Source organism: Boleophthalmus pectinirostris, unplaced genomic scaffold (genome assembly GCF_026225935.1).
Source record: "Boleophthalmus pectinirostris isolate CB_2022bp ecotype Guang Dong unplaced genomic scaffold, ASM2622593v1 HiC_scaffold_18, whole genome shotgun sequence".
NCBI classification, from domain to species: Eukaryota; Metazoa; Chordata; class Actinopteri; order Gobiiformes; family Gobiidae; genus Boleophthalmus; species Boleophthalmus pectinirostris.
In genome coordinates, this window is record NW_026571133.1 from 44,674,740 (window position 1) to 44,702,456 (window position 27,717).

Consider the following 27,717-nt stretch of genomic DNA (forward strand, 5'->3'; position numbering starts at 1 on the left):
AGTCCTGGTTCAGTCCGTATGCGGCGCAAAAGTCCAGCATCTCAATCAACGTTTCTTCTTCTCAATAAACAATGTCTGTGAAGTGATGATGTGTTTCTGACAGTTGAATCACTTCTGTGAATTTATATTTGTACTGAGGAAAGTGTAATCATACATTTTCATTTTGTGATTGTAATTCTTGACGTCGTAACTTTTTGATTCATATTGTGATGGAAAAATTTCACACAACATATTTTATGTACGACTGGACTCATTTGAGAGTTTACCGATATTTATTTTATGCCCAACTACAGACAAATATGCACGGATTTGTCAAATATGCACAGATTTGATCCTAGATACAGGACTATTTCTGAAAGCTTTTATAATCCATATACTTTAAAAAGACAAAGATAAAGAACTAGTGATTAAATAGTTGGTGAACATAAGTAGGTGTCATGCTCCTCTCACAGCCCATTTCATCAACTGGATAAAATGATCGTGGAGATTGTGGTAGGCTGTTAGTGTTATATTGACCTAAGATATAAAACATGAAAACAAGTAAATGGGCCATGAATCTTCTCCAACTCACTCTTAAATGAAGTGTATGCAGCCTGTGCTCGAACTGATTCATAAATGTTCTACAACCACAACTGAACCTCCAGAGTCTTCACCTGCACACAGACCACGTCCAAGTTTATATTCAGGCCTCCCTCCCTGAGCTGCAGAGGCTGCACTAGCACTCACCCCTGACTGACCATTCAGACCAGAGAGGCATTGTAGGATTAAACCAACTGGATTTCAGCACTGAAACTGCACAACAAAAACTAGAGGGTTAAAACGGCAAAAAAGAGTTGTTTTTAACACAAAAAGTGTTATTTTAACTATTTGAAAGTTAAATGGAGGTTGGACTTGAGGTTATTTGCCAGAGTTGATATGGCTGAAGTTAATTCAACTTGCACTAGTGTTAATTTGGCTCCTCCCTCCCACCACTTCAAACTCCTGTGAGAGTAGACCAGTTTGTACCAGTTTTGTACAAAATTTCATCTTAAATTAACTCAAATTAAGTGTAAAAATAAAACACCTCTGTGTGTTGTTTAGCTAAATCAGGATAACTCTACAAAGTGTTATCTGTTTATTCTCAAAATGTTCATTCTTGATTTCGGGGTTAAACAGGAACTTTGGTCCAGTGTTACTTAATGAACATTTCCAAAAATGTTAAATTAACTCTAGAAAAGATTGGACTCATATAAACTCTGAGAAAATGTTCAAATAGATTCTGTGAGAGTGAGTTTTAACACTCCACTTTCTGCAGTGTGGCAACCCAAAAGACAGAGTCATGTGAGGCTCATTCTGCGCTCTGATTGGATAATCATCTTGAACCAAAACACCAAATTATAACATAAATAAATGGTCAATCATGTCCCGTGGTTTTGTAATTAAAATAAATCAGCACTACAGTTGTTCTCAGTAAAAATTATATTTGATTTGAACATGTTTACTGTTTATGACATTTGAAATTGAAAAATCTAAATCTCACATCCAGTTTTTCTTTAATATGAAACCATTCCAGTCCACAAACTCAACTTGTGAACACGACTTACTTGTGGATATTTACATCAAAATAATTCTTCTTTTAGATTACGTTCTCTTAATAAGGATACTCGAGTAAATGTAACTAAACTCATCACTAATTACCAGTGTTGGGGAGTAACAGATTACATGTACTGGAGTTACGTAATCAGGGTACACATTATGAGTAACTGTATTCAGTTACAGTTACTGTTTCAGTGAGTGGTAATTGGATTACAGTTACTTTGTTGAAATAAAGGGATTACACATTTTGGGCTAAACCAGGACTAAACCTGGTCTAAATTAGGACTAAACCAGGACTAAAACCAGGACTAAAACAAGGACTAAATGAGGACTAAAACCAGGACTAAAACAGGTCTAAAAATATATGACACTAGCAGTAGGTGGACATACTTTAAAGCAGCAGTGATCTCATATAAAAATCATTTCTCTATCAATAATATTTGTAATACGATGACGTAAAGCCTGGACTTCTTATTTTCTTTAAGCAGATTTATTTTATGGGAAGATTTCCTGGTCTTTTCTTCTCTACAGTAAAACAAAAGTCTGTTCATAGAGACTTGGGCTCAACAGACAATTTGAATAGAACAAACAAGAATTTACAGGATGTGGTTGGTACGTTCATGTAGTTTTAAAAAACATGACAATATCAAGTAATCCAAAGTATTCAGATTACGTTACTCACTTTGAGTAATTTAATGGATTACATTACAAACTACATTTTGGTGTATGTAATCTGTAATCTGTAGGGGAATACATTTGAAAAGTAACCTTCCCAACACTGCTAATTACTCATCTCTGGGCCGGAAGAGCTTAGGCCTGGGTCATGCGTAACGGGGCCGCGGGGGCCTTGGGAACGGGCAGGGTGGGTGACGCTTGTGGTCACTTTTCTGAACAATGTTGTCAATAATCAAACCTGTTCCAGAGAGGCGCACAAAGGAACCGCACAAAGCTCCTCTCCGCGGCGCACAGTGCAGAGGAGGAGGAGGAAGAGGAGGAGGAGGAGGAGGGCTCGGGTTTCACCTCACCTCTCTCCACTGCGACAAAAAAAAAAAAAAAAAAAAAAAGCGCACACTCGCCCACCTACGCGCACCCAAGTCAACACAGAGTTGAAAACAGCGCAAGGAATCCATCGCCATTTTGGAACAGTCGAGTAAATAAAACGTGGAAAGGAACATAAGCATTTCCAAACTAAATTAAACACAGCGACAGATACTCACCAGCGACGTCGTCTTTACGCTTGGCTTGAGTTTCTCTCTTACCAAAGCTGAAAAAAGTGCAGCTCCTGAGTTCGTTCGGAGTCCAAAACGCGCAGAGAAACGGTGCGTAAACAGTCGTACGCGGAGAGGAGCCGAAGCGCAGTGGACGTAAAGAAACACGTAACAGGTGTGTTGTGTTGCGGTACAGGCGGTTTGGAGAAGGTCCTCGGACAGGTGTGGGCACTTCCGGGTCGGCGCAGGTATGTGGGCGTGGCCGCGAGCGCGCTGGTTTCGGGGGAGAGTGGGTCACGTGACTCACTTCCTCTGTGAGTTGAGCGCGAGGATTACGCACGATTGTTCTGTCCACGTTTTTGTTTAGACACTGTTGTTTACGGGCCTTTTTACTTATTTCATTGTTGAACGGTTGAATGTGACACTTGAAGGTTGTAGTAGTACTAGTAGTAGTTGTAGTAGTAGTAGTAGGCTGTAAAAAATACTTCTAACGCCAAACCCTGTTAAACAATGACAGAATTCCAAAAAAGAAAAGCAGAGTATGGAAAGGAAGTTTACATTTTAATTTCACTTACGACTTACTGTATGGAACAGGACTAAACCAGGACTAAACCAGGATTAAACCAAGACTAAACCAGATCTAAACCAGGACTAGAACAGGACTAGAACAGGACTAGAGCAGGATTAAACCAGGATTAACCAGGACTAAACCAGGACTAGAACAGGTCTACACCAGGATGAAACCAGGACTTGAACAGGACTAAACTAGGTCTAAACCAGTACTAGAACAGGACTAAACCAGGACTAAACCAGGACTAGAACAGGACTAAACCAGGACTTGAACAGGACTAGAGCAGGACTTTTTTTTTTCTTTGTTTTTTTTTTCATCACTCAGATTGTTCCGTAATATACTCACCACTCCAACTGTTGTAATGTTAACGAAGGCACAAAAGTTTATTGTTTATGATCGTACAAAATAAACCACAATGATCAGAATGAAAAATGTAGAACTGTTGTTGTTGTTGTTTACGGTGGTACAAATGAATCATACAGACAGAACCTGAATGTTTCAGCACCACAACACACTAAACCAAGACTAGAACAGGACTAAACTTGGACTAAACCAGGATTAAATTGAAACATTCAGGTTCTGTCTGTGTCCCCAGTGTTGGGAAGGTAACTTTTAAAATGTAATCCCCTACAGATTACAGATTACATACCCCAGAATGTAGTTTGTAACGTAATCCATTAAATTACTTAAAGTGAGTAATGTAATCTGAATACTTTGGATTACTTGATTTGCTGTAGAGAAGCAAAGATGAAGAAATCTTCACATAAGATATTTTGTTTGCTAAAAGAAAATAAAAAGGCCAAGTCTTTCCTTAACCAAATTAAAAATATTATTGATAGAAGACGAGGAGACACGTCCACGCAGCAGGATTTAGTCCTGTTAAATCCTGGTTTAGACCTGGTTTTAGACCTGGTTTGGACCTGGTTTTAGTCCTGGTTTTAATCCTGCTTTAGTCCTGGTTTAGACCTAGTTTAGACCTGGTTTAGTCCTGGGTTAGACCTGATTTAGACCTGATTTAGACCTGGTTTTAGACCTGGTTTAGTGTCTGGCAATGAATGGAATTACCGAAAAAAAAAAAAAGGGAATAGCCCAAAATGTGAAAACAGGAAAATACCACCATGTAATCCATTTATTTCAACAAAGTAACTGTAATCCAACTACCACTCACTGAAACAATAACTGTAACTGAATACAGTTACTCATAATGTGTACTCTGATTATGTAACTGTGGTACATGTAATCTGTTACTCCCCAACACTGTCTGTGTCCCAGAGTCTTCACCTGCAGGTTTGTCTCAGTCACTTTATGGACAGACCGTGTCTCATGTGGAAGCTCAGAACCTCCACAATTCAACACCAGCACAACAAAATCCTCTGTTCCACCTTGTGATGTCACCTGGTACAGGAAGTGATCCACTGTGTTTTTAAAATCCATACATCACTAGAATAGGTTGACCAGAATTTAAAAGTAAACACTGGGACATCCCCGGTTTTATGGTAGTTTGTAATAATAAAATTGTGAAACGATTGTGTAATGAAGGAAAATGATTCTGCAGAGACCATTCATGACCAACATGAGTCAGTGTTGTCACATTTTCTTTGTGTTTTAGAGATTTTGAAGCAGCTTTTCTGTATTTTACGTAAACAAATGACAATGTATGTGTCTCTTTACTGTTGGCAGGGATCAAAAATAGTCCAAAAATAGAGACACCTGGGACATTTCTTGGATAAAACCGGGACAAATCAGTGGTTTTGGATTAATTCAAACTAAATGAAGGTTAAAGTGAGCAGTTAATTACTGTTTCAACAACTCTCTGTGTGTGTGTGTGATTTGTTGTTGTTGTGTGTGCATCTGTCTGTTGTGTACTTGAATACAAAAAAATTCTAAAATACTAAAATTCCATTGAAATAAAACAAATGACATCACAAGGTGGAACAGAGTGTTTTAGAGATATAGACAGACTGATAATAAAGAGTAACTCAAACATGTCATAAAATTCACAAGGTCAACTCTGCGTGACACAGACGTGGTGCCTCTTCCTCCTCTGATGATCCGTGCGCAAAGGCAGAGTTTGAGCGGCATCTAGCGGTCACTGTTGGAATCACAGCGCTTGCAGAGGGGACTTTTTTTTTTTTTTTAAACATAAAATTACAATCACTTGAAGAGGACAAGTACAAAATAAATCCAAATTAAATAGATTATATTTACATCTAGAGCAAAACAACAGGAATTCTACAGTCAAGTTGGAGGCGGCTTTAACTGTTTTTCAATTTTCCAATGTGATCAAGGTCATAAAACAACAAATTGAGGGTTTATTCCAGGTGTCTCCAACCAGTGAAAATGCCAGAGAAATACTAGTTTTAGCGATCACAAAACACTGAGCTTATGTAAGAGCCACAACCTTAGATGAGGAGCAGTTAGACGCCTGTAAAACAGAAACTATTGTCCATTTATCAGCGCACAACGTCAGGCGTCAAAATGACACATGTACAAAGTTAAAAGGCTTTTAATGAATCAAACTGGACTTATTCAGCACAGTTACAGTGTGTCATTCACAAAAGCCCTGGGTGATCTGCTTGGAAGAAAGTGGAGAGCTACAGGTTGGAGACTCCTGGTTTATTCCCTCTTCACCAAAAACAAGACAATATTTACAACCATTTCTGTTGAAGAATCCAAATTGTCCATATAAAATAAAATGTGAGAAGAAGTCTTGAATACAGGGATTTTCATTTTTGGATTTAGCTCCAGCTTCTGACGTCTGATCAGATTTAAGAGTGAGAAACAACAACAAATGATCCAAAGATTCTTGTTCTGAATTACAAAAGTTACAAGATTCAACCTCAAATTTAAGTTTTTTTTTTTTTTCCAAGATATTGTTTATTCTTTTAAAATGAGTTTCCTTCACTTTAGGAGAAAACAGTAACTTAACAAATGTAGAGTGTGCTCTATTTTCTGTAGACTGGTTATGTTGCTGGACGTGTCCTTAAAAGAAGTTCTACTAAAGTCACTGGGAATGTTTTGTCCCAGTGAACGATCACCGCATCAAAACTGGGACTAAACCGGAAACTTGGGCGCCAATGAACTAATCTAGTGACTACTTCACTAAAAAATAATCGTAGTTGTATTTGTAAATGTAATCTGGACTATGCAGACTTAAAACACACACACACAGAGTGTTTGAATCCCAGTGTCATTATCACAGCCAAATGTTCTTCATCTGTACATCTGCTCTGGGTTTAGAAGCTTCAGTCTCCAGATTTGAACAGGAAGTTAGTGTCAATGTGTTTCAATGAGCAATGGAATTAAACCAGAACTAAACCAGGACTAAACCAGAACTAAACCAGGACTAAACCAGGACTAAACCAGAACTAAACCAGGACTAAACCAGGACTAAACCAGAACTAAACCAGGACTAAACCAGGACTAAACCATAACTACACTAGGACTGAGTTGCAAAAAAACCAAGGCACTCACTGGTTCAAAATAAAATGCCTTTATTAGTTTACGGCATGTCTTAATGGACAAATAAAAAGTCCCAACGCGTTTCAGCCTATGGCTTTCCTCAGGGGACAAACAGGACTAAACCAGAACTAGAACAGGTCTAAATCAGGACTAAACAAGGACCAAACCAGGACTAAACCAGAACTAAACCAGGACTAAACCAGAACTAGAACAGGTCTAAATTAGGACTAAACAAGGACCAAACCAGGACTAAACCAGTATTAGAACAGGACTAAACCAGGGCTACACCAGGACTAAACCAGGACTATAACAGGTCTAGACCAAATCTACTCCAAGACTGAAAACTGTGCCCAAACAGATGAAATATTTCCAAAAAGAAACATGAGTGAAGTCCACAGAGCCTCTGTGTTTTTATTATTTGACAGTTCATAAACATCATTGATCCACAGTGGCATTTCTTCAGCACGTACACACAGAGGACAAGTACAGAAAGAAACATTTATTCTGATCTGACACGCAAGAATTTTAAGAGATTTCACACAGTATTAGAAAGAAAAAGAGACAAAATATAACAATCCATAATAACAGACAGAACAGTTGAATAAATTAGACTGATTTTCACACTTTTACACTTTTTTTTTTTTTTTTTTTTTTTACATTTTTACACTTTTTTTTTTTTTTTAACATTTTTTTTTTTTACATTTGGCTTCAGAGAAAATGTGGGCTACATGATACTGCACTTCTTATTCTGTCACTAACTCCCTCTCACGTGCACTGTGATCGAAGTACAAGCCCAGATATCTGTCTCCGTATGAGTCGGAAAGGAAATGCCTGGAAGATTTTGATTTGAAATTTCATAAACCTGATTTATCTGTGTCCCCAGATTTGAGAGGAACATGTTCAGATATTGATTTTACTGACTGAACTATTCACACAAATCACAAAAACATTCAGATTTGGTGTTTTGGTTTTCAAAATGATCAATCAGAAAGCAGAATGAGCCTCACATGACGCTCTCATTTGGGTTAACAGGTTCAACGCTGAAATCCAGTGTGTTTAAACCTAAAAGGACTGAGTACGCTGCACTTGTGTGTGTGTGTGTGTGTGTGTGTGTGTGTGTGTGTGTGTGTGTGTGTGTGTGTGTGTGTGTGTGTGTGTGTGTGTGTGTGTCATCTCTCTGCAGCCTAAAGCACTGACAACACACACTTGTGACTGTATAGTACCTATATTTATTTATATATTTATTTATTTTTTTTTAAATTTGTATTTTTTTATTCATTTATTATTTATTTATCTATTTATTTATTTATTTATTTTTAAACAGTAAGAGTACAGGTTACATACAGTTCCAATAATTTAGGATTTTTTTTTACAGGCAATTTTCCTGCCCTATTCTAATCTAATGATCCTGGTTTGAAAAAAACATAAAAATTCACATTCTGGATTGAAGTTCCAGTTTCAAATGACTAAAGTTGCTAAAGTGTGTGAAAGAGTCGCACACATCACCTCATTCAAACACTGCGGCACAAATAAATATATTATGGCTTTTTCTATGTCGTCTTGTCTCCAGTGAACCAGCCACTCAGAGGGGATTCCACACAGCAGGGAGGACAGGGGCCGGGGGGCAGGGAGGACAGGGGCAGGGGGGCAGGGGGGGGGCAGGGGGGCGGGGGGCAGGGGCAGGGGGGGCAGGGGGCGGGGGCAGGGGGGCCGGGGGGCCGGGGGCCACAGCAGCGCGGGGGCTCCCTGTCTGTAGTGTTGAGGAGGGTGTGGGGGTCTGAGGGTCACACGACGGTCATCACTGAAAAACATTCACACAACAAGTTTGGTCCTCCTCCTTTTTAAACATTTCATTTTCAAACATGTACACACAGGTGAGTAGTACTCACTTACAAGTACATTTACTTGAGTAACCTTTGCATTACATTTTACTCCTACTTGTACGGTGTAACAGTACTGTTACTTGAGTAAAAGTTGTGCTTCCTCTTTCCTCTGTGAGTGACAGTGGGACAGAAGCTTTTTGTGGAAAATCTAAAATGATTTGAACATTTGTGTTTCTTGCAGCTCCTCCAGATCTGTTCAACTGTTTTTAAACGTGCCACAGAGGTGAGATCAAGTCATTGTTTTGCAAGTCTCAAGTAAACCTCAAGTCCAAGTCAAGTCCCACATCAAATTCAGGCAAGTCCAAGTCAAGTGTTGAGTCACTGGTCCATAAGACCAAGTCAAGTCCAAGTCGTCTGCTTTGTGCTTCAAGTCATTTCAAGACTTTAGATTTTTGCAAAAGCTAAACTGTACTTAAAATGTATTTATATATGAGTATTTATATCATATTTATATAAGAGTTATAGAAATGCAATTTTTTCCTTTTAAAATGTCTTAAGATCTGAGTGTGAATCATTCTGATCAGAATCGAAAGAATTCAGACTGAAAAGAGTTTAATAACTGTTATTTTTATCATGTAGTCTGCACTGAAATTCAAGGATCATGTTCTATGTAGTGCCCTCTGTTTACTGTATTGTACTGTATATTACTGTATTGTACTGTATATTACTGTATTGTACTGTATATTACTGTATTGTACTGTATATTACTGTATTGTACTGTATATTACTGTATTGTACTGTATATTACTGTATTGTACTGTATATTACTGCATTGTACTGTATATTACTGTATTGTACTGTATATTACTGTATTGTACTGTATATTACTGTATTGTACTGTATATTACTGCATTGTACTGTATATTACTGCATTGTACTGTATATTACTGTATTGTACTGTATATTACTGCATTGTACTGTATATTACTGTATTGTACTGTATATTACTGTATTGTACTGTATATTACTGTATTGTACTGTATATTACTGTAGTACATTTGAGTATCACAGTACTTCAGTTATATCCAAAGTAACAAATAGAGAAGTAGGAAGGACATGTTCCAGTTTGTTCCTGTAAAATTCAGCACCACATTTATCAACTGTAAAGAGAAAAATATTTAAGAGAAGCATCAAGTCTCTCAAGTCATTGAGCTTCACGTCCAAGTCAAGTATCAAGTCTTAGTCCGTTTTATCAAGTCAAGTCTCAAGTTCTAAAGATCAAGACTCAAGTCTGACTTGAGTCCAAGTCATGACTTGTAAGTCCCTCCTCCTCCTCGTGCGACACAAAGAGCCGAGCACACACTTGAGGAGAATCAATGAGATTCTAAATGTGACGATTCCCTGAGCACAAACACTGCAGTGAAACAGAACACACATCATCCTCTTTAGGAGTTCATCATTTTAAGATCTACATCTACATAAGCTCCATGTGCAGGTGAATATTTAAACACATTTGATCAGAAGTGTAACAATGGGAAACATTTTGTCCATTTCATTTGTAATCAAAATGTTTTCGTGAGAAGCACCAGCTGCAGGTCAGAAATACTGCACCATGTGTGTGTGTGGAAGTACTTCTGAACTTATACAGGCCTTGACAGAAATGCAAATCATTTTTAAATTTAGGGATGTTAAGATTATTCTGTTAATCAATCATTGGAATTATTCAGGTCATAAAATCATCATAAGAACTAAAAAAAAGTCATCGTGACAAAGTGAAGTCACTTTGATGAAGTTTAAACTAGAAAAAGTTCAACATGGTGACAGCTCAGAGTGAAGCACGAGCAGGACAACTGCAGAACACACACACACACACAGTTTAATTATTTTTTATTTATTGTAACTTCTTTTATTTCTGGAGCCTCTGTGTCCATCACTGTGTCTGCCTCTGAACCTCTGGACCACTACTTCTACTTCTACTGCTTCACTGTACTTCTACTTTGAAGTCATTTTAATTGTACTTGAGTAACATTTTTGGCTACTCTACTAGAGATAAATTGATAATATCGGTAGACCGATATATCAATTGGCCAACTGATAAATCAACCAACGATCAGGCCCATATTTGTCAAAAATCTCCACACAGAGCTTTATATTCACTCTTTAATATGAGCAGACAGCTGCATAAAACAGGACTACACGTCTCTTTTAGGTTTGTTTTGTTCAAAAAAAAAAAAAAAGCTTGAGGGGAGTTTGTCGTCATTTACTTTTTTTAAAGTTGGGGAAAATAATCCAAATCGGTCTTGCATATTAGCCCAAAAATATCGTCAGAGTTTATCGGCCATTGGTGCAGATATCGGTTGTTGAATGATAAACAACAGGTATCGACATCGGCCATGAATAAACCAGATGAGTGAATCTCTGTCCTCTCCCCATATCTGTGTGTGTCTGGACACGGTTAGTTCTCAGTTATTTGAACACAGTGTGTGTGTGTGTGTGTGTGTGTGTGTCTGTATGTGTATGTGTGTGTGTGTGTGTGTGTGTGTGTGTGTGTGTGTGTGTGTGTGTGTGTGTCTGTATGTGTATGTGTGTGTGTGTATGTGTGTGTGTGTGTGTGTTTATGTGTGCGTGTGTGTGTGTGTGTGTGTGTGTGTGTAACTTCTCCCCAAAATGTTAAATTAACTAAAATAAAGAGTAAAAGCCCCTTGGTGTGTTGTTTAGCTAAATCAGAGGGTTATTCTACAAAATGTCTCAAAACATGAATCTAACTCTTGATTTCAGGTTAAACAGGAACTTTGGTCCAGTGTTACTTAATGAACATTTCCAAAAATGTGAAATGAACTCTAGAACAGATTGGACTCAGATAAACACAGAGAAAAAGTAAGAATTGATTCAGTGAGAGTCAGTTTGAACACTTCACTCTTTGCTGCGTGTGATTCATTTGCTTGTTACTGGAGTAAAAGTGATGGTGTGTGTGCTGTTAGAATGTAAGATCACCGGCGTCTGATTGGCTGCTTCTCACCAGGTACACGTCCAGGTCGTCGTCTGATTGGCTGCTGCCCAGACAGGCCAGAGGAGCGTCCAGGGCGATGGTGGAGCTGGAGGCCCGGCGCACTTCACTGCACACGACCGGAGCACAAGGACACACACACGACACACTCAACATGATTACATTCTGTTTCACGAAAACATTTTAAATCCTTTTTGTTGTTGTTTTTTATCATTTGACTTCCTGGTTGAAGACGAGCAGCAGACGTGAAACAACAGCCAGAATGTTAACAAGAACCAAAGCATCAGGTCAAATGTACACATGATTATACACATCAAAAGTACATCAAAAGTACATCAAAAGTACATCAAAAGTACAACATACAGTAGAAGCTGGTATTTTGGAGTTTTTCATTGGAGGAGATTATTATTATTATTATTATTAATATTATTATTATTATTAGGCTCATTGGTATAAACCAGGCATGTCCAAACTATGGCCCGAGGGCCAAATGCGGCCCTCAGACAAATTGTTGTGGCCCTCAGACTTCCAGATGAATTGGCCCAAATTTCCTCGCATCAATTAAAACATTTTTTTACTGCAAGTTTTTTGAAAATCTACCTTGATAAAGCTCATATTGAATATTTAGTGTGTGGTTTTGAGGATCTTAGCATGAATAAAACCTGATGGTTCATTCTAACGTGTTAAACATGCACATATTTTAATTATTCCCTGTACTGAGCATCAGTCTACGGCCCTCGATCGGCCCTCTGCTTTGTCTGCGTTTAGATATGTGGCCCTTGATGAAAAAAGTTTGGACACCCCTGGTATAAAGTCTTAATATTATTGTGGTGGAAGTAGGAGCAGTTGCAGGGCCTCACCTGTCGTCACGCTGGTCAGTGGACAGGAAGGACACACTGGACCTGGGCACCAGGTCGGGCTGCTGGACGGACACGGACACTGTACACACAAAGTACAAGTACATACAGGAAACACAAAACCACAAGTATGAAAGTATCCATCTAAGAGTGTAAACAACATCAACTTTTATTCTAATCAGAGTTGTTCTGGTGAGTTTTTGTTTGTTTTCTTTCTCATCTAGTCATAATGTAAATGTTATCAAAGTAATGGAGTGTAAATAGTTAGGACAACACTGACGTCTGTGTACTGTTACATGCAGGCATTTGTTTGGTTTGTGTTCTTGCTCTCTCCACTGCCCTGTGTGTTCAGGTGCTGTGGGTGGGACCAAAACTGGAGCTGATTGGTCAGCTGGCGGCCAATCAGGGTGGAGAGGGCTGTTTAAAAGGAGCTGTGTGCTGCCTCTTTCTCTCTCTCTCTGTGTATGCGGCTGCTAGCCCAGGTTGTTTGGTTGGGAGGATTGGTTAGGTAAGTTTGGGGATCCCTGTACACTTCATCACGTAGATTTTTGTTGTTAGACACACTAGTTATCAGTTGTTGCCCCCCTTGTTGTTTTGAGTTTTCCAAATTCTCTTTGTTAGACCAGGTAGGTTAGGCTTTTGATTTCTTTCCTTTTTGTAGCCTAGTTTTCAGTTAGGGCCTGTTTTGTTATACCTTTTGTTTGTTGATTTGGCACAACTGGCCCACGCCTCCTCCCACCAACCTTTTGTTCATTTTTTGTGCACTTTAATGAATGTTTGGCTGTCAAATAAAAAGTTTGCCAAACCGACTTTGCCTCAAGGGTTGTTTTATACACGTTGTGTCCCTTGTTGGTTATAGGGGACATAACAGTACCATTTGTTCTTTTGAATTTCAATTAAGAATGAAAAAAATAAAATAAAAAAATAACAATAAAATTGGAAAACAGTTTGTTATTTCACTTTTCTGTTTTAGTGTCTAACAAAAAAAAAGATTTTGACCTCTATTTCCAATATTTCATTTAAAGTTTATTTCAAATAACACTATTCAAAAACAGTCTCAGTGCCTATTTTACTTTTGATATTTTATTCTCTCTGGTTTATATGAAGTTCTGATGCTCAGTGCTGTAGGTGAATTCAGAGTCACTGAACAAAGGAGAGTTTATCTCTGCTTCCTGTTTCTCGTCATGGAGTTCAACAATGACTTTCTAAGATGTAAGACAGTAAATGTGTCGCTGTAAAAGAAGAGACAAGTTTGTCCACAAAACTGCACCAATTCAGCAGCAGAACTTCTGAGGCAAAAAATAAACCAGAGAGAATAAAATAATCACAATTAAAATAGGCATCAAGACTGTTTTTTGGTTGGTGTTAATTGAAATACACTTTAAATTAAATACTGAAAATAGAGGCTGAAATCTGTTTTGTTTGTTTGTTTGACACTAAAACAGAATAATGAAATAACAAACTGTTTTCCCATTTTATAGTTGTTTTTTTGTTTTGTTTTTTTCTCCGTTCTGACCGTATTTTCTGTACTATAGGCTGCACTCTTAAGCCTCCAACCCCATCAAAAAATTTGATGCGGTTCAGGTGCACCCCACAATCCAGAGCACCCTACACACACCTCTCGGGTGTCCCAGCACGACTTCAGTAAACTACAAAGACGCACCACCCGCAGAACACACAAACACACACAGAGTAGACAGCGACCGCACAGAGAAACACACCCACAGACACACTCATCACTCCACGCCGACGAGGAACGGAGGAACGAACCGAAAAAGCGAGCGCAATGTGCCACTTCTAGACACAACTGAACAACTGAGTCACTGCGAACACGCCGACAATCCAGCGACAGACAACACCCTCCCTACACGCCACAACTGAACAAAGCCCAGAGTCACCGTGAACGAACAAACAAACAAAACCACTCACCCATCACACTGTTGGGTTTCATTTAAAGTCCAGTGCGGTTTATTTGTGAAAAAAGTTCAAAAATACACAATTTAATAACAGTGCGCCGCATAATCCAGAGTAGAGCCCTGCAGTCCCGCGGGTCCCGACGCAAACCACTGCAACGCAGGACGCCTTTTGAAAGCTCGCTGCGGGAGGGAGTGGGGCTAAACAACGCGGGAGCGGGCGGGAGGGATGATAAACTGCAGTCCCGCAAACTAAATATGAGTACAAAGTAAAATATAAAAAAGATGAATGTAAGAATATCATGCATCATTTGTGCTAGAGATTTTATTTGGCATTAATAAAAACATTTTAAGCAGCAGACCCCTTCCTGTACGCCGCGCGAACAGTCCCTCCTTCCGTGCGTCTTGCTGTCTGTGCAACAAAACCAGAATTCAACCAGAACTAAACCAGGACTAAACCGGGTCTAAAAACAGCTCTAAAACCAAGACTAAAACAGGATTTAGCCAGCACTTAACCATGCCGCCGGATCGCCCGCCGCGCCTCCTCTCATACGCAGCCCGATTTCTTTCGCTTCTCCGTGTTTGATAGAGTTTAAGAAAGCAAAGGTTCCCATCCTGCGGTACTTGTGGGCAGGCGCGGGACAAAATATTGCAGATGCGGGCGGGAGCGGGACTGAAAATGACAATTCTTTGCGGGAGCGGGCGGGAGCGGGACTCAAAATTCTGTCCCGCTCAGACCTCTAATCCAGAGCGCCTAATAGTGCGGAAAATACAGTAATTGAACTTCAAAAGACCAAATGGGACACAGACCTGGTGAATGTAAAATAGTGTAATAATAAGAAGTGTGAGTGCAGTGAGTGTTTGGTGTGTGTGTGGAGCTCACAGTCGGAGTCGAGCTGCTCCAGACTCTGGGCCTTCTTCTCCCTCCTGTCGCTCCTCTTCCTCTCCTCTGTGTGTGTGGACAGAACCTCCTGAGACGCAGACTTGGCCTGAAGAGAACTGCGCTTCCTCTTGGACGAGGCGCCTTTCAGAGCTGCACGAGGGACAGGGACGAGTCAACCGAGTGACAGGTGAACAGGTGACAGGGAGGAGAGTGAGTGACAGGTGACAGGGAGGAGGAGTCAGCCGAGTGACAGGTGACAGGTGACAGGGAGGAGTGAACAGTGACAGTGACAGGACAGGTGACAGGAGGAGGAGTCAGACAGGGTGACAGGGAGGAGTCAGACAGGACAGTGAGTGACAGGTGAACAGGTGACAGGGAGGAGGAGTCAGCCGAGTGACAGGTGAACAGGTGACAGGGAGGAGGAGTCAGCCGAGTGACAGGTGAACAGGTGACAGGGAGGAGGAGTCAGCCGAGTGACAGGTGAGCAGGTGACAGGGAGGAGGAGTCAGCCGAGTGACAGGAGGAGGTCAGGAGTGACAGGTGAGCAGGGACAGAGGAGGAGTCAGAGTGACAGGTGAACAGGTGACAGGAGGAGAGGAGTGACAGGTGACAGGTGACAGGAGAGTGACAGGTGAACAGGACAGGAGGGAGTCAGCCGAGTGACAGGTGAACAGGTGACAGGGAGGAGGAGTCAGCCGAGTGACAGGTGAACAGGTGACAGGGAGGAGGAGTCAGCCGAGTGACAGGTGAACAGGTGACAGGGAGGAGGAGTCAGCCGAGTGACAGGTGAACAGTGACAGGGAGGAGGAGTCAGCCGAGTGACAGGTGAACAGGTGACAGGAAGGAGGAGTCAGCCGAGTGACAGGGAATGAGAGGGAGTCCCCGGGGTGACAGGGTAAAAGGTGACAGTTCAAAGTCAGTAGTGGGGCAGGTGAAAGGGTAACAGGGTGATTCGGTGACGACAGGTGACAGGTGACAGGTGACAGGTGTAACAGGAAGGAGGAGTCAGTGAAGTGACAGGGGGAGCAGTGTGCAGGTGTAACGGGGAGGACTCACGCTGGAGCTTCCAGAAGACCGTGGAGCTCATGAACTTAAGGAACCTGTCTGCGTAGAAGCTGGGCCTGTGCACTGACACTGTGTCCTGGAGCAAAGCACATGTCACACGTGAGAGAGGGAAGATACAGCGACCGTTTAAATGTGAGGAAACTAAAACACAGCAGAATGATGAGTGTCCACGTACCCCATCATGGACCAGAGCCTTCCAGGAGTGTTCCACCTTCTTAATCAACCTGAGAAGACACAGAAACACACTTCTGTCACATTTGAAAAGTGCAATACTGTCAGTCCCTGTGTCATTTGTTCATTCATTTTTCAAAATAAAACCAAAAATAAGAAAATGAAAAAACAACTATTTTCCTTATTATTTGTCTCCAAAATCAAAATGGAAAAACAGATAACGATTCACTTTTTCAGTTTTTGATTTTGTGTTTAAATGAAGAATGTAAAAACCGGACAACGGACTGAACCAGGACTGAACCAGAACTAAACCAGAACTGAACCAGGACTGAACCAGGACTGGGTGTTGGGACGGGCCCGGAGGTGCGCCCACGTAGACTGTTGGGTGACCGCAGGTGAAAGGACTGGCGCAGAGCTCCGCACCCCACGGGGCTAAAGCGCAGCCGTCGTCTGATCGAGCTTTGAGGACACCCTGCTCCACAGACTCAGGGTTCTCCCTTTCTCTCAAGTCCAAGAATAGCCCTGGTTTAGACCTGGTTTAGTTCTGGTTTAGTCCTGGTTCAGTCCTGGTTTAGTTCTGGTTTAGTGCTGGTTTGGACCTGGTTTAAACCTAGTTTAGTCCTGGTTCAGTCCTGGTTTAGTCCTGGTTTAGTCCTGGCTGGTTAGTCCTGGATTAGTCCTGGTTTAGTCCTGGTTTAGTCCTGGTTTAGTCCTGGTTTAGTCCTGGTTTAGTCCTGGTTCAGTTTAAGTCAAGGAAAAAGGAAACGGTCATTATCCTTTTTTTCCATTTTTCATTTAAACACAAAATTGGAAACTGAAAAAATGAATCGTTATCCTTTTTTTCATTTTGGTTTTGGAGACAGATAATGAGGAAAAATGTTTTTGTTTTTTTTAACTCTGAACTTTGCCAAATGAATCTGAATAATTTGAGTATCAAGCGAAAAAAAACAAGCAGAGAGAAAAGGTGTGTGAAATAGACCTGAGACACAGTTTGCATTTGAAACACTTACATGAACACTACAGCCCATATTAGAATATATTCTGATTTATGTTAAAATGTAGTTTCCTCATCCAAAAAAGACCTGGAGTTGTTTTTTTGGGGTTTTTTGTTTTGTTTTCAATCCAATCCACTTTATTTCTATAGCACGTTTTATGAACAAAACAATTTCCAAAGTGCTGCACAATACAAATAAAAGAATAAAATAAAATAAAGCTTTACTTAACTCCACTAATCCTCATTAAGACAATAAAACTAGTCAAATCAAATAAGAGCAAGGGCACCAGTAAATAATAAAAAGGTAAAAAACATAAAAATAAATAAAAGACACAAGGACACACAACTCACGCGGTGTTAAAAGCCACAGAGTAAAAGTGGGACTTAGACGAGACGAGACGAGACTTAAAACTCTCCACTGTGGGGCTGTTCGGAAGTGTTTTTGTTTTTCTTCTTTCACACGTTTCACACACAAATCCTGCATATTTAAGCGGAGTTCTTCTCTCAAACATAAAACACTGTTCCACCCTGCCATACAAGAAGTGCTCCACTGTGTTTTTAAACTCTTGAAAGTTCAAAGTTCACTTTACTGTCAGTTTCTTCACATGTACCAGACATACAAAGACATCGAAAAGGACGTTTCTCTCTGTCCCGGACGTAGACAAGACAAGACAAACGTTAAAGTAGAAGACAGGACAACGTGTACGTGCACAGACACAATAAAGGACATCATCTGTGAGCACTAGAGTAACCGCAGATAAATAAATGACGCTGCAAACACTAGAGTACAGAACAGTGCAGCTCAAGTCACGTCAAGGGTTAGCAGCAGGAAGAAAATGGTGAATGGTGCAAAAGTGTAGATAGTCACTTCCAGGGCTGAAATTTTGCAAATGATTCTAGTGAACTAAAAGTAAAAGGAGCTGTTCACTTCAAAACTATCACTTCATGTCATCAAAAGGTGAACCAGAGCGTTTGAAGCTTTGGTGATGTAAACTCATAAAGTCTGTTTTTGAGGAGGGAACAGCAGTCCAGTCTAACATGGCTCAAAACTCACAAGAGTCAGTTTGCATAATATAGGATTAAGTTTAGACTATGTCACCTGCATTTGTGTGTGTGAGTGTGTGTGTGTGTGTGTGTGTGTGTGTGTGTGTGAGTGTGTGTGTGTGTGTGTGTGTGTGAGTGTGTGTGACGTGCCCTCACCTGTACGACTGCAGGATGTCGATGATCCCTAAAAAGATGAGCAGGTTTTCATCTTTGTGTTTGGCAGGAATCCCTCCCAGACTGGAACAAAAGCAAAGAGCCACAATGAATAAACACTAATGTGGACAGGGCTGAAAAAGTCCTGGTCTAGTACTTGGTTTAGTCCTGGTTTAGTCCTGGTTTAGTCCTGGTTTAGTACTTGGTTTAGTCCTGGTTTAGTCCTGGTTTAGTCCTGGTCTAGTACTTGGTTCAGTCCTGTTTTAGTCCTGGTTTAGACCTGGTTTAGACCTGGTTTAGACCTGGTTTAGTCCTGGTTTAGTCCTGGTTTAGTCCTGGTCTAGTAGGTTTAGTCCTGGTTTAGTCCTGTCCTGGTTTAGTCCTGGTTTAGTCCTGGTTTAGACCTGGTTTAGTCCTGGTTTAGTCCTGGTTTAGTCCTGGTTCAGTCCTGGTTTAGTCCTGGTTAGTCCTGGTTTAGTCCTGGTTTAGTCCTGGTTTAGTCCTGTTTAGTCCTGGTTTAGTCCTGGTTTAGACCTGGTTTAGTCCTGGTTTAGTCCTGGTTTAGTCCTGGTTTAGTCCTGGTTTAGTCCTGGTTTAGTCTTGGTTTAGTCCTGGTTCAGTCCTGGTTTAGTCCTGGTTCAGTCCTGGTTCAGTGGTGTGTTGTGTGCCTCGTGTGCACACACAGATCACTCACGTGTCATCGTCACAGGCCACAGGTTCGGGGTCTTTGACGCTGCCCTGGATGGACTCCAGAGCCGTGGAGTAGAGGACCTTCTGTTTGCGGCTGTCCAGGCGTGTTCCTCTGCGCAGAGGACGTTTCTCCAGGACGTGGATGCCCAGGAGCAGACTGTAGTCCATGATCTTGAAGCTCTCCAGCACCTGAACACACACACACATGAAACGAACAGGCCTGACACCAAAATCACCATATCCACTCATCGTTTCATAGACCAACGCTGCAACAAGGTTTATTTGTTTTTTTTTGGCTATTATAAGATTTAAGATAACTTAACTAAACACATCTAGTACTCATTACAGGTACAAACTGAAGTAGTAAAGAGTTTCACTCTGCAGCTCATGCTGCAGGTTTCGATTAGTTTTAGTGGTTAGTGCTCTGGTTTTTGTGTCAGAGTCATACAGGAGTTTCTGTATGATTGTTTATCGTACTTCTGCTTCCTTCATTTGAGATGTTACATTTTCTATATGATGAGGTAAGTATGAAGTAATCACAGGTGGGTAGTACTCAGTTACATTTACTCCTACCTGAGTAATACTTTTATTGAAGTAACAGTACTAAGTAAAAGTTGTACTTACTCTTCCCACTGTGAGTCTAAAGTGACAAAGTTTTATGTGACAATGTGAAATGATTTGAACATTTGTGTTTCTTGCAGTTCTCCTTCAGATATGAAAAAAAATGTTTTCTCACCTTTTGAAAACAGTATTTTGTGCTTTATTTCATGTTTTCTTCTTACAGTTACATTAACAAATAATAAATCCCGACAGTTACTCTTACTTCAGTCATTTCTTGGACTTTCTTTACTTTGTAATTTTCCTAGATTCATATTCTTCTTAAATAACGTTTCCCTTCCTTAAATACAATTTTCGACTGCTCTACCACCTCTGCAAGTAATAATGTAAAACATAAAATAAACAGTCAGATACAAAGTGATTTGGTCCCCGTGTGCTGCAAACATGTGGAAAGTATTAAAACTAAAGTGCGTCACTTCTGATTCTCTGTCTGATTCACTGTGACCTAAGCTCTAAGCCTGTGTGCTAACTGTTGTTGCCATGGTTTCACACAGAGCAGAGGTGTCGCTAAATGAGGCTAAACCCTGAGCCCCAGCCCTGAGCCCCAGCCCTGAGCCCCAGCCCTGAGCCCAGCCCTGAGCCCCAGCCCTGAGCCCCAGCCCTGAGCTCCAGCCCTGAGCCCCAGCCCTGAGCCCCAGCCCTGAGCCCCAGCCCTGAGCCCCAGCCCTGAGCCCCAGCCCTGAGCCCCAGCCCTGAGCTCCAGGCCCGTGTGTGGGACAGGCACATAAAGGCCCCTGTGTGAGGCCTTATGTAACACTGCACAAACACTCTCCTCTCCGGTTTGTGGAAAAGGATTAAGCACAAATGAAGCAAATGAGAGAAAGCGATTAACTCATTAACACTGAGCTACAGGCCAAATATGACTAGTACTATAGTGAAGTACCTCTCACCATTAACAACACAGAGGTACTATAGTGAAGTACCTCTCACCATTAACAACACAGAGGTACTATAGTGAAGTACCTCTCACCATTAACAACACAGAGGTACTATAGTGAAGTACACCTTAACAACACAGAGGTACTATAGTGAAGTACTCTCACCATTAACACCACAGAAGAGTACTCTACATAGTGAAGTACGTTAAGTACTCTCACCATTAACAACACAGAGGTACTATAGTGAAGTACCTCTCACCATTAACAACACAGAGGTACTATAGTGAAGTACCTCTCACCATTAACAACACAGAGGTACTATAGTGAAGTACCTCTCACCATTAAGGACACAGAGATACTCCTGTATAGTGACATAGTGACATGGAGAGGTGCTATGGATGCACTGTAAAAACAAAAAAAAGTACCTGAGATAAATGATATGGTCTTATACATGATATTTGATATGAATTGTATAATTTTGATATGTTTTATGTTGTTTGTCTCAAGATTTTTGCATTGATGCATTTATCTTGGGCAAATAAAGATTTACATGCATATACAATGGGACATATAACATAAGTGAAATCATAATAGAAATGAAAATAACAACCAAAAATGTATTTATTTATTTATTTATTTATTTATTTATTATTATTATTTTTTTTTAAATCAGATTTTCATTATTTCTTAATTGAACATCATGTGGCTAAATACACATTAGTAGTTTTTGGTGAAATTGTTGCATTGTATTAGTCAGGCTGGCGTCTCCTAGTGGCTCCGCTCAATTTCATTTCTCTCCAGCGCCTAGATCAGGAATCAGAATACACGAGACGGTTCACAAAAACTCCAGAAGTGCGAGCACCAGCCAACCAGCAAAGAGCCAACGATTACCCAGATCAAGGATTTAAAGGCAGAACAAAGAGAATGTTTGGTGAATTTTATCAAGGGGAAAGACGTTATTGTCCTTCTTTCTACGGGATTTGGGAAAAGTTTAATATACCAGTTAGTCCCGTTAGCGGCGCATTACATACGTCACGACCAAATAGCAGCGATTGGTTAAACGATAAAGAGTACCTATCAGAACGGTTTCTACAAAGTGAAACCATCTAATGAATCAGGCTAGCGTCGTATCATTATAACAATAAAACTACAGTGCTTTACAAAAACAGTATAAAAATTGTTTGAATTCCATCTTTACTCTAAGTAGTATATGTACAAGTACAGTATGTTTGGAATGTGCCTGTGTTTTGCAGTGTAATGAGATTATCAGGTCAGAGCTTTACCACTCATAACATACTTGTGTACACAAATACTTTGTGAGAAAAACAAACAGACTTCGGTAACAGCATTTCATGATGTAATGGTCCTGACTGTGACCCTTGTAGTAGTTATTAGGGCTGGTATCATTAAGAAGTTGCCAATACAATACATACCTCAATACACAGGCCACGATACGATACAAATCATAATACAAAGCACTTCTGATTAGACACGAGATATGGTTCAATAAAAATAAAGGCTAAATCATGGGTGTGATACTAAAGGTCTCTGTTAAACCACCTTTTACACAAGGTTATTTTGAAACACAAACATTTTAATCACCAGAACAGTGAAAATGTCAAATGTGTTGCATAAACGAGTTTCCTTCCTCTAAACAAACAACAGAACTGGAGCTGGAACAAAATAATTGAGTAAAATACACCAAGAAATACTCTTGGTGATACTGATACATCAGCCCACCATATCAATACTATATCATTACAATAAACAATGTGATATATGGATAGGTTTGCTCAGCTCTAGTAGTTATAGCAGCACTGGTATCATTTCACTTTGATTTGGAGTCATGGACAGAAACTTTTAGTGTTTTTAGTGTGTTGTGTTTTAGTGTTAATGATAATAAAAACACTCTTTCTTTAGACAATAGACTGTTATTTTCAGTATTAAATGGTAGTACTTTGTGTTTTGTTCCCATGTTTGTATGTATATATATATGTGTGTGTGTGTGTAATGGTCAGTGGTGCAGTAGGTTCACACTGGTCCATGTGTGTGTACTCGTTTGTGTAATTGTTCTGATACAGATCAACATCATTTTAAAGACTTTTAAGGAAGGTTCATTTCTGCCCTGTGAATGGGACTTCTCTTTATTACAGTATCTAGTTTTGATTGTAATTTTACTCTCAGTTAGTGTCTAGATTTAGCAGATAGATTTTCAGATTTTACTTTTGACCAGAGCCCCAGAAACTTTGCAGTATTGTTTTACAGACTAACTAACACAATCTGCATCTTCTGAGATTCTCTCTTCACTTCCACCTGTCACTCACTCGTGACTCTGTCACAGCGTGACAGAGGCCTTTGTCAGAAAGTACGAACTATAAGAAAAAGTTCATTTGAATCTTGTACATTTGGAAAACAGCTGCATGTTTGTGTGTCCATTTCCCTTTAGGCCTGTGGGCTCTCTGACAACACTGACTCCACTCTCCTCTACAGCGCAATACTTGGGCCCCTATTCATTTTGTTCGGGATTATAGCCATAATGAAAACTCCCAAAGTGCTCTGATCCAATATTTCACTCTTTCCTCAGACGCGCTGGTGGTATTTATCTGTAGGCACAGTCGACTGGGGCAGAAGAGTGGCTTCCGATCTGCGCCAACGGCCCCTCAGAACACGTGACTACACATTCACAGAGACAAGAAGGGAAAAGTGTCTTGCCAATGACAACAAAAGTAGGTCAGAGGTTTGGACTGAGTATGTTGTCCATATACTGAGAATGACAAACACTTGGATGTGTCTCTGTCTGCAGGGTTAAATTCTGCCATTTTGTTTGATCATCCAGGGCTTTTCTGGGGCCTTTTCAGATCACACAGATCAGCCCCAAATCCCACAACCACTGCAATAAGTTATAAGTCACTGCAAACACATCATTATGCAGCTGACAACAAATATGTTTCTGTTAGAATTCGATGGAGAACATGTGAATCTGACTGCCCAATCATATCCATTTATAATAAGAAAGTGAGTGCTGTCCACTCGTCCTCTGATAGTTGTGGGTCCATTGTTGCACTTAGAACAGAGAGAAACCCTCTGTGACACCAAGGTCTCACCAAGCAGGGGACATGAAAGGGGTGAACAAAAAGGTGTCATTTCCTGAATTTGGGTGGATATTTGCATTAGAGGGATTAAAAAAAAAAAAAAAAAAAAAAAACTGCTCTAATAAGAACCACTAAAAGGCTCTACTGATTTGATATCCAATAATACAGCAGAGGAACGTGTGGAGACATTTTCAATGACAAAACAAAATATATATTTTCCAGGACATTTTTATGAGGCCAATTATTTTCAAGGTTTTCCAGAATTTCCAGGACATGTGGGAACCCTGATAGTCTGATTCATCAGTAGGTTTCACTTCGTAGAATCTGTCTGACCTCGCAGTGTTAGAATTCGTTCGATCAATGGTAGGCAGGTACTTTTTTTAATTTAACCAATCGCTGCAATTTGGTCGTGACGTATGTAATGCGTCGCTAACGGGACTAACTGGTATATTAAACTTTTCTCAAATCCTGTAGGAAGAAGGACAATAACGTCTTTCCTCTTGATAAAATTCACCAAACATTCTCTTTGTTCCGACTTTAAATCCTTGATCTCGGGAATCGTTGACAACACAGAATGTCTGGCTCTTCGCTGATTGGCTGGTGCCTGAACTCTCACTTTCAGGGTTTTTGTAAACCGTCTAGTGTATTCTGATTCCTGACCTAGTCTCTGGAGAGAAATGAAATTGAGTGGAGGCACTAGGTGGCACCAGCCTGACTAAAACCCTGATACAGTCACCTCTAAATAATAGTTTCAAATAATCGTGACTTCACATATGTGCGACTAGGCCTCTTTCTGTGTGTGTGCCTGTGGTCGGGTCCTTACTCAACCTAGGAAGTACGAGCACATAAGTCCTGTGCTCAGGTCTCTGCACTGGCTCCTGTGGCTCAGAGAATAGACTTTAAAGCAGCTCTGCTTGTACAAGTGTCTCCATGGCCGAGCACCAAAGTCCATCTGTGACATGTTAGTGTCATATGAACCATCTCACACTCTGAGGAGCTCAGGGACCGGCCTCCTGCTGGTGCCCAGAGTCACGACTAAACAAGGGGAGTCAGAGTTTCAGGTTCATGCAGCTAAAACCTGGAACAGTCTGAACATGTGAGACAGACTCTTCTGTGACGCTGTTTAAATCCAGACTCAAAACATTTCTGTGCATAAAACTGAAAGGTTTTCATTCCGCACTCTTCTCTCCAATTTATGTAATTAATGTCTCTCTCTCTTTTCATTTTAATCTTTAATTTTATGATGATTATTTATGTTTTGATTTGTTTTTAATGTGATTTTAATGTATTTCTTATTCTGTAAAGCACTTTGAATTACTTTGTGTACAAATTGTGCTGTAAAAATAAACTTGCCTTGCCGTGTGTGTGTGTGTGTGTGTGTGCATATGTGTGTGTGTGTGCATATGTGTGTGTGTGTGTGTGTGTGTGCATGTGTGTGTGTGTGCATATGTGCATATGTGTGTGTGTGTGCATATGTGTGTGCATATGTGTGTGCATATGTGTGTGTGCATATGTGTGTGCATATGTGTGTGTGTGCATATGTGTGTGTGTGTGTGCATATGTGTGTGTGTGCATATGTGCGTGTGCATATGTGTGTGTGTGTGTGTGTGTGTGCATATGTGCGTGTACATATGTGTGCATATGTGCATGTGCATATGTGTGTGTGCATATGTGTGTGTGCATATGTGCATGTGCATATGTGTGTGTGCATATGTGTGTGCCATATGTGTGTACATATGTGTGTGATCCCTCTGCAGGGTCTTCATCAGGGCCTGGTAGTTGTCCGGTTGGAGGTAGATTCCCTGGTGCATGTCTCTGAAGTCCAGGTCCTTGTACGTGGGCGAGGCCTTGGCGCGCTCCTTGCGGTTGGCTCGGCGTTTGTAGGAGGAGCCCTTCAGGTCGTACTTGTAGTGCATGTGCATGGCTCGTGGAAGCACGTTGTTCATGACCACGAGGCGCAGAGTCACGCCCCCACACTGCACACAGTACAGCCCGTAGAACTTAGGCAGAAGTGTGCGCGGGTTCTGGTTCAGGTTCTGAGGGACAGAGAGAGAGAGAAGAGAGGAGAAGAGAGGAGAAGAGAGGAGAAGAGAGGAGAGGAGAAGAGAGGAGAGGGGGAGGTTAGACTGGACATGAGCACGAGTCCTTTAAACCTGTTCTTGTAGCAATATACTGACTTAAAGGAACTGTATGTAAGATGGTGATTGTAACTGCGTCTCTGCAGACATGAGTTAAACATGTTCAAATCAAATCGAGCTTTTACTGATAACAACTGTGAGACAAATTTATTCTTGATTATGAAAACATTAGACCTGTTATCAGTTATAATAGGCTCTATTCAGGCTTACGTCACAAACCAGGACAACATTTGGAAAGATGTGATGACAACTTCGGGCGGCTCTGTAGTAAGTCTGACAAAATCTAGGAAAACTGAGAAATGTCCCAGTTTTCTTCATCTCCATGTCATTGTAGTGTTCTGTTATGTTTGGAGAATCAACAGTTACAGCCACACTTCAGTTTTCATCATTTCCACTGACACACAGCTCTGAGTGCACTGGTACATGTGATGAGAAGAGATGAGATGACAAATTCCAGATGATTCCAAACAGCACATACATCTGCAGTCTTCATTTTACCACTGATCACATTTATTTCAGTGGGTTTGATCACAGTTGGTCGAGTCCAGTGTCATGAACTACACCAGAATTTATAATCACATGTTTCCAAACGTCTTCCTGGTTTGTGACATGAGCCTGAATAGAGCCTATTTGGACGATTCTCCAGTCAGAAAGCAGATTGAGCCTCACATGACTCTCTCATGTGGGTTGCCAGTTTCAAAGCTGAAATCCACTTGGTTTAAACCTGAACTGTCTCTCTGATCTGTATGGTCTCTACATAAACACCAGCTCCTGCAGCTGTTATTTATACAGAGAATGAGACAAACTTGGGTGTGTCTGTGTCTGCAGGTTAAGGTTCTGTTGACACAGGTTCAGTTGTGATTCTAGTATCTTTTTAAAAAATAAATATAGGAGGAGGAAGCATGTTGTTCCTTTAAATGGGACATGTTATGTACAGTTAGATGTTACCATGTTACCATCTTATACCAGTACTCCCTCATCTTTAACTCACTCTGCTTACAGCTGCATTTCTACTGATTCATGCATCTTTAAATAATTCTGTATTATGCAGCAGATTCTCTGTACAGGTCATATATTTAGTGTTCAGTTCTGTCACACAGGTCTTTTTCATCAATAAACACATGTAATAGAGTGGTACTGTTAGTCTGTAGCTTATATGAGCACAGTGTGAGCTCAGAGAAACACGAACCAGGACTAATCCCATCACAGAGCCTGGACACAGCCTCCAGCAGAAACACTGGATCACACACTACACCACTGAGATGATTACACAGTATTAGTGCTGCTGCAAAAACAGTAAACAAGGCTCAGTATGTCTAACACCACAGCTCTATGTACTAACTAATGTCCTCCAAAAAGTGGTTGTTTTAGGTACAAAAAGCACATTTATAAAGCAAGATTCAGTGAAATGTTTGAATAACTCAGCGGTTTATAACGTTTCAGAGAGAGAGATGTTGTGCACGTTGGTTCCGTAGAGGTGATTAGCCCTCAGCTTTCACATTTGTATTTACTTTTTCCACAAAGTCTATGAGAAAAATAAATAGGAAATAACAAACAAAACTAGGGTCTGGTTTG

The 27,717-nt window shown here is 40.6% G+C and overlaps 2 protein-coding genes across 2 annotated transcripts in view; both read right to left on the reverse strand.

Moving 5' to 3' along the window:
• tjp2a (tight junction protein 2a (zona occludens 2)) overlaps window positions 1–3,007 on the reverse strand; it is a 70,239-nt gene extending 67,232 nt beyond the window's left edge. The window contains exon 1 of the mRNA XM_055153538.1: window positions 2,793–3,007. The gene's annotated coding sequence lies outside the window, so the exon portion shown is untranslated. The remainder of the gene's footprint in view (window positions 1–2,792) is intronic.
• A 5,534-nt stretch (window positions 3,008–8,541) lies between these two features.
• Window positions 8,542–27,717, reverse strand: part of LOC110159914 (phosphatidylinositol 4-phosphate 5-kinase type-1 beta-like) — a 36,551-nt gene continuing 17,375 nt past the window's right edge. Inside the window, exons 6-15 of the mRNA XM_055154022.1 lie at window positions 25,739–26,040; window positions 19,794–19,800; window positions 19,421–19,605; window positions 18,730–18,810; window positions 16,540–16,588; window positions 16,356–16,440; window positions 15,300–15,449; window positions 12,507–12,585; window positions 11,634–11,755; window positions 8,542–8,617 (exon numbers count right to left, since the gene is read on the reverse strand). Of these exons, the coding sequence (XP_055009997.1) occupies window positions 8,601–8,617; window positions 11,634–11,755; window positions 12,507–12,585; window positions 15,300–15,449; window positions 16,356–16,440; window positions 16,540–16,588; window positions 18,730–18,810; window positions 19,421–19,605; window positions 19,794–19,800; window positions 25,739–26,040 (1,077 nt within the window). The 3' untranslated portion in view covers window positions 8,542–8,600. The remainder of the gene's footprint in view (window positions 8,618–11,633; window positions 11,756–12,506; window positions 12,586–15,299; window positions 15,450–16,355; window positions 16,441–16,539; window positions 16,589–18,729; window positions 18,811–19,420; window positions 19,606–19,793; window positions 19,801–25,738; window positions 26,041–27,717) is intronic.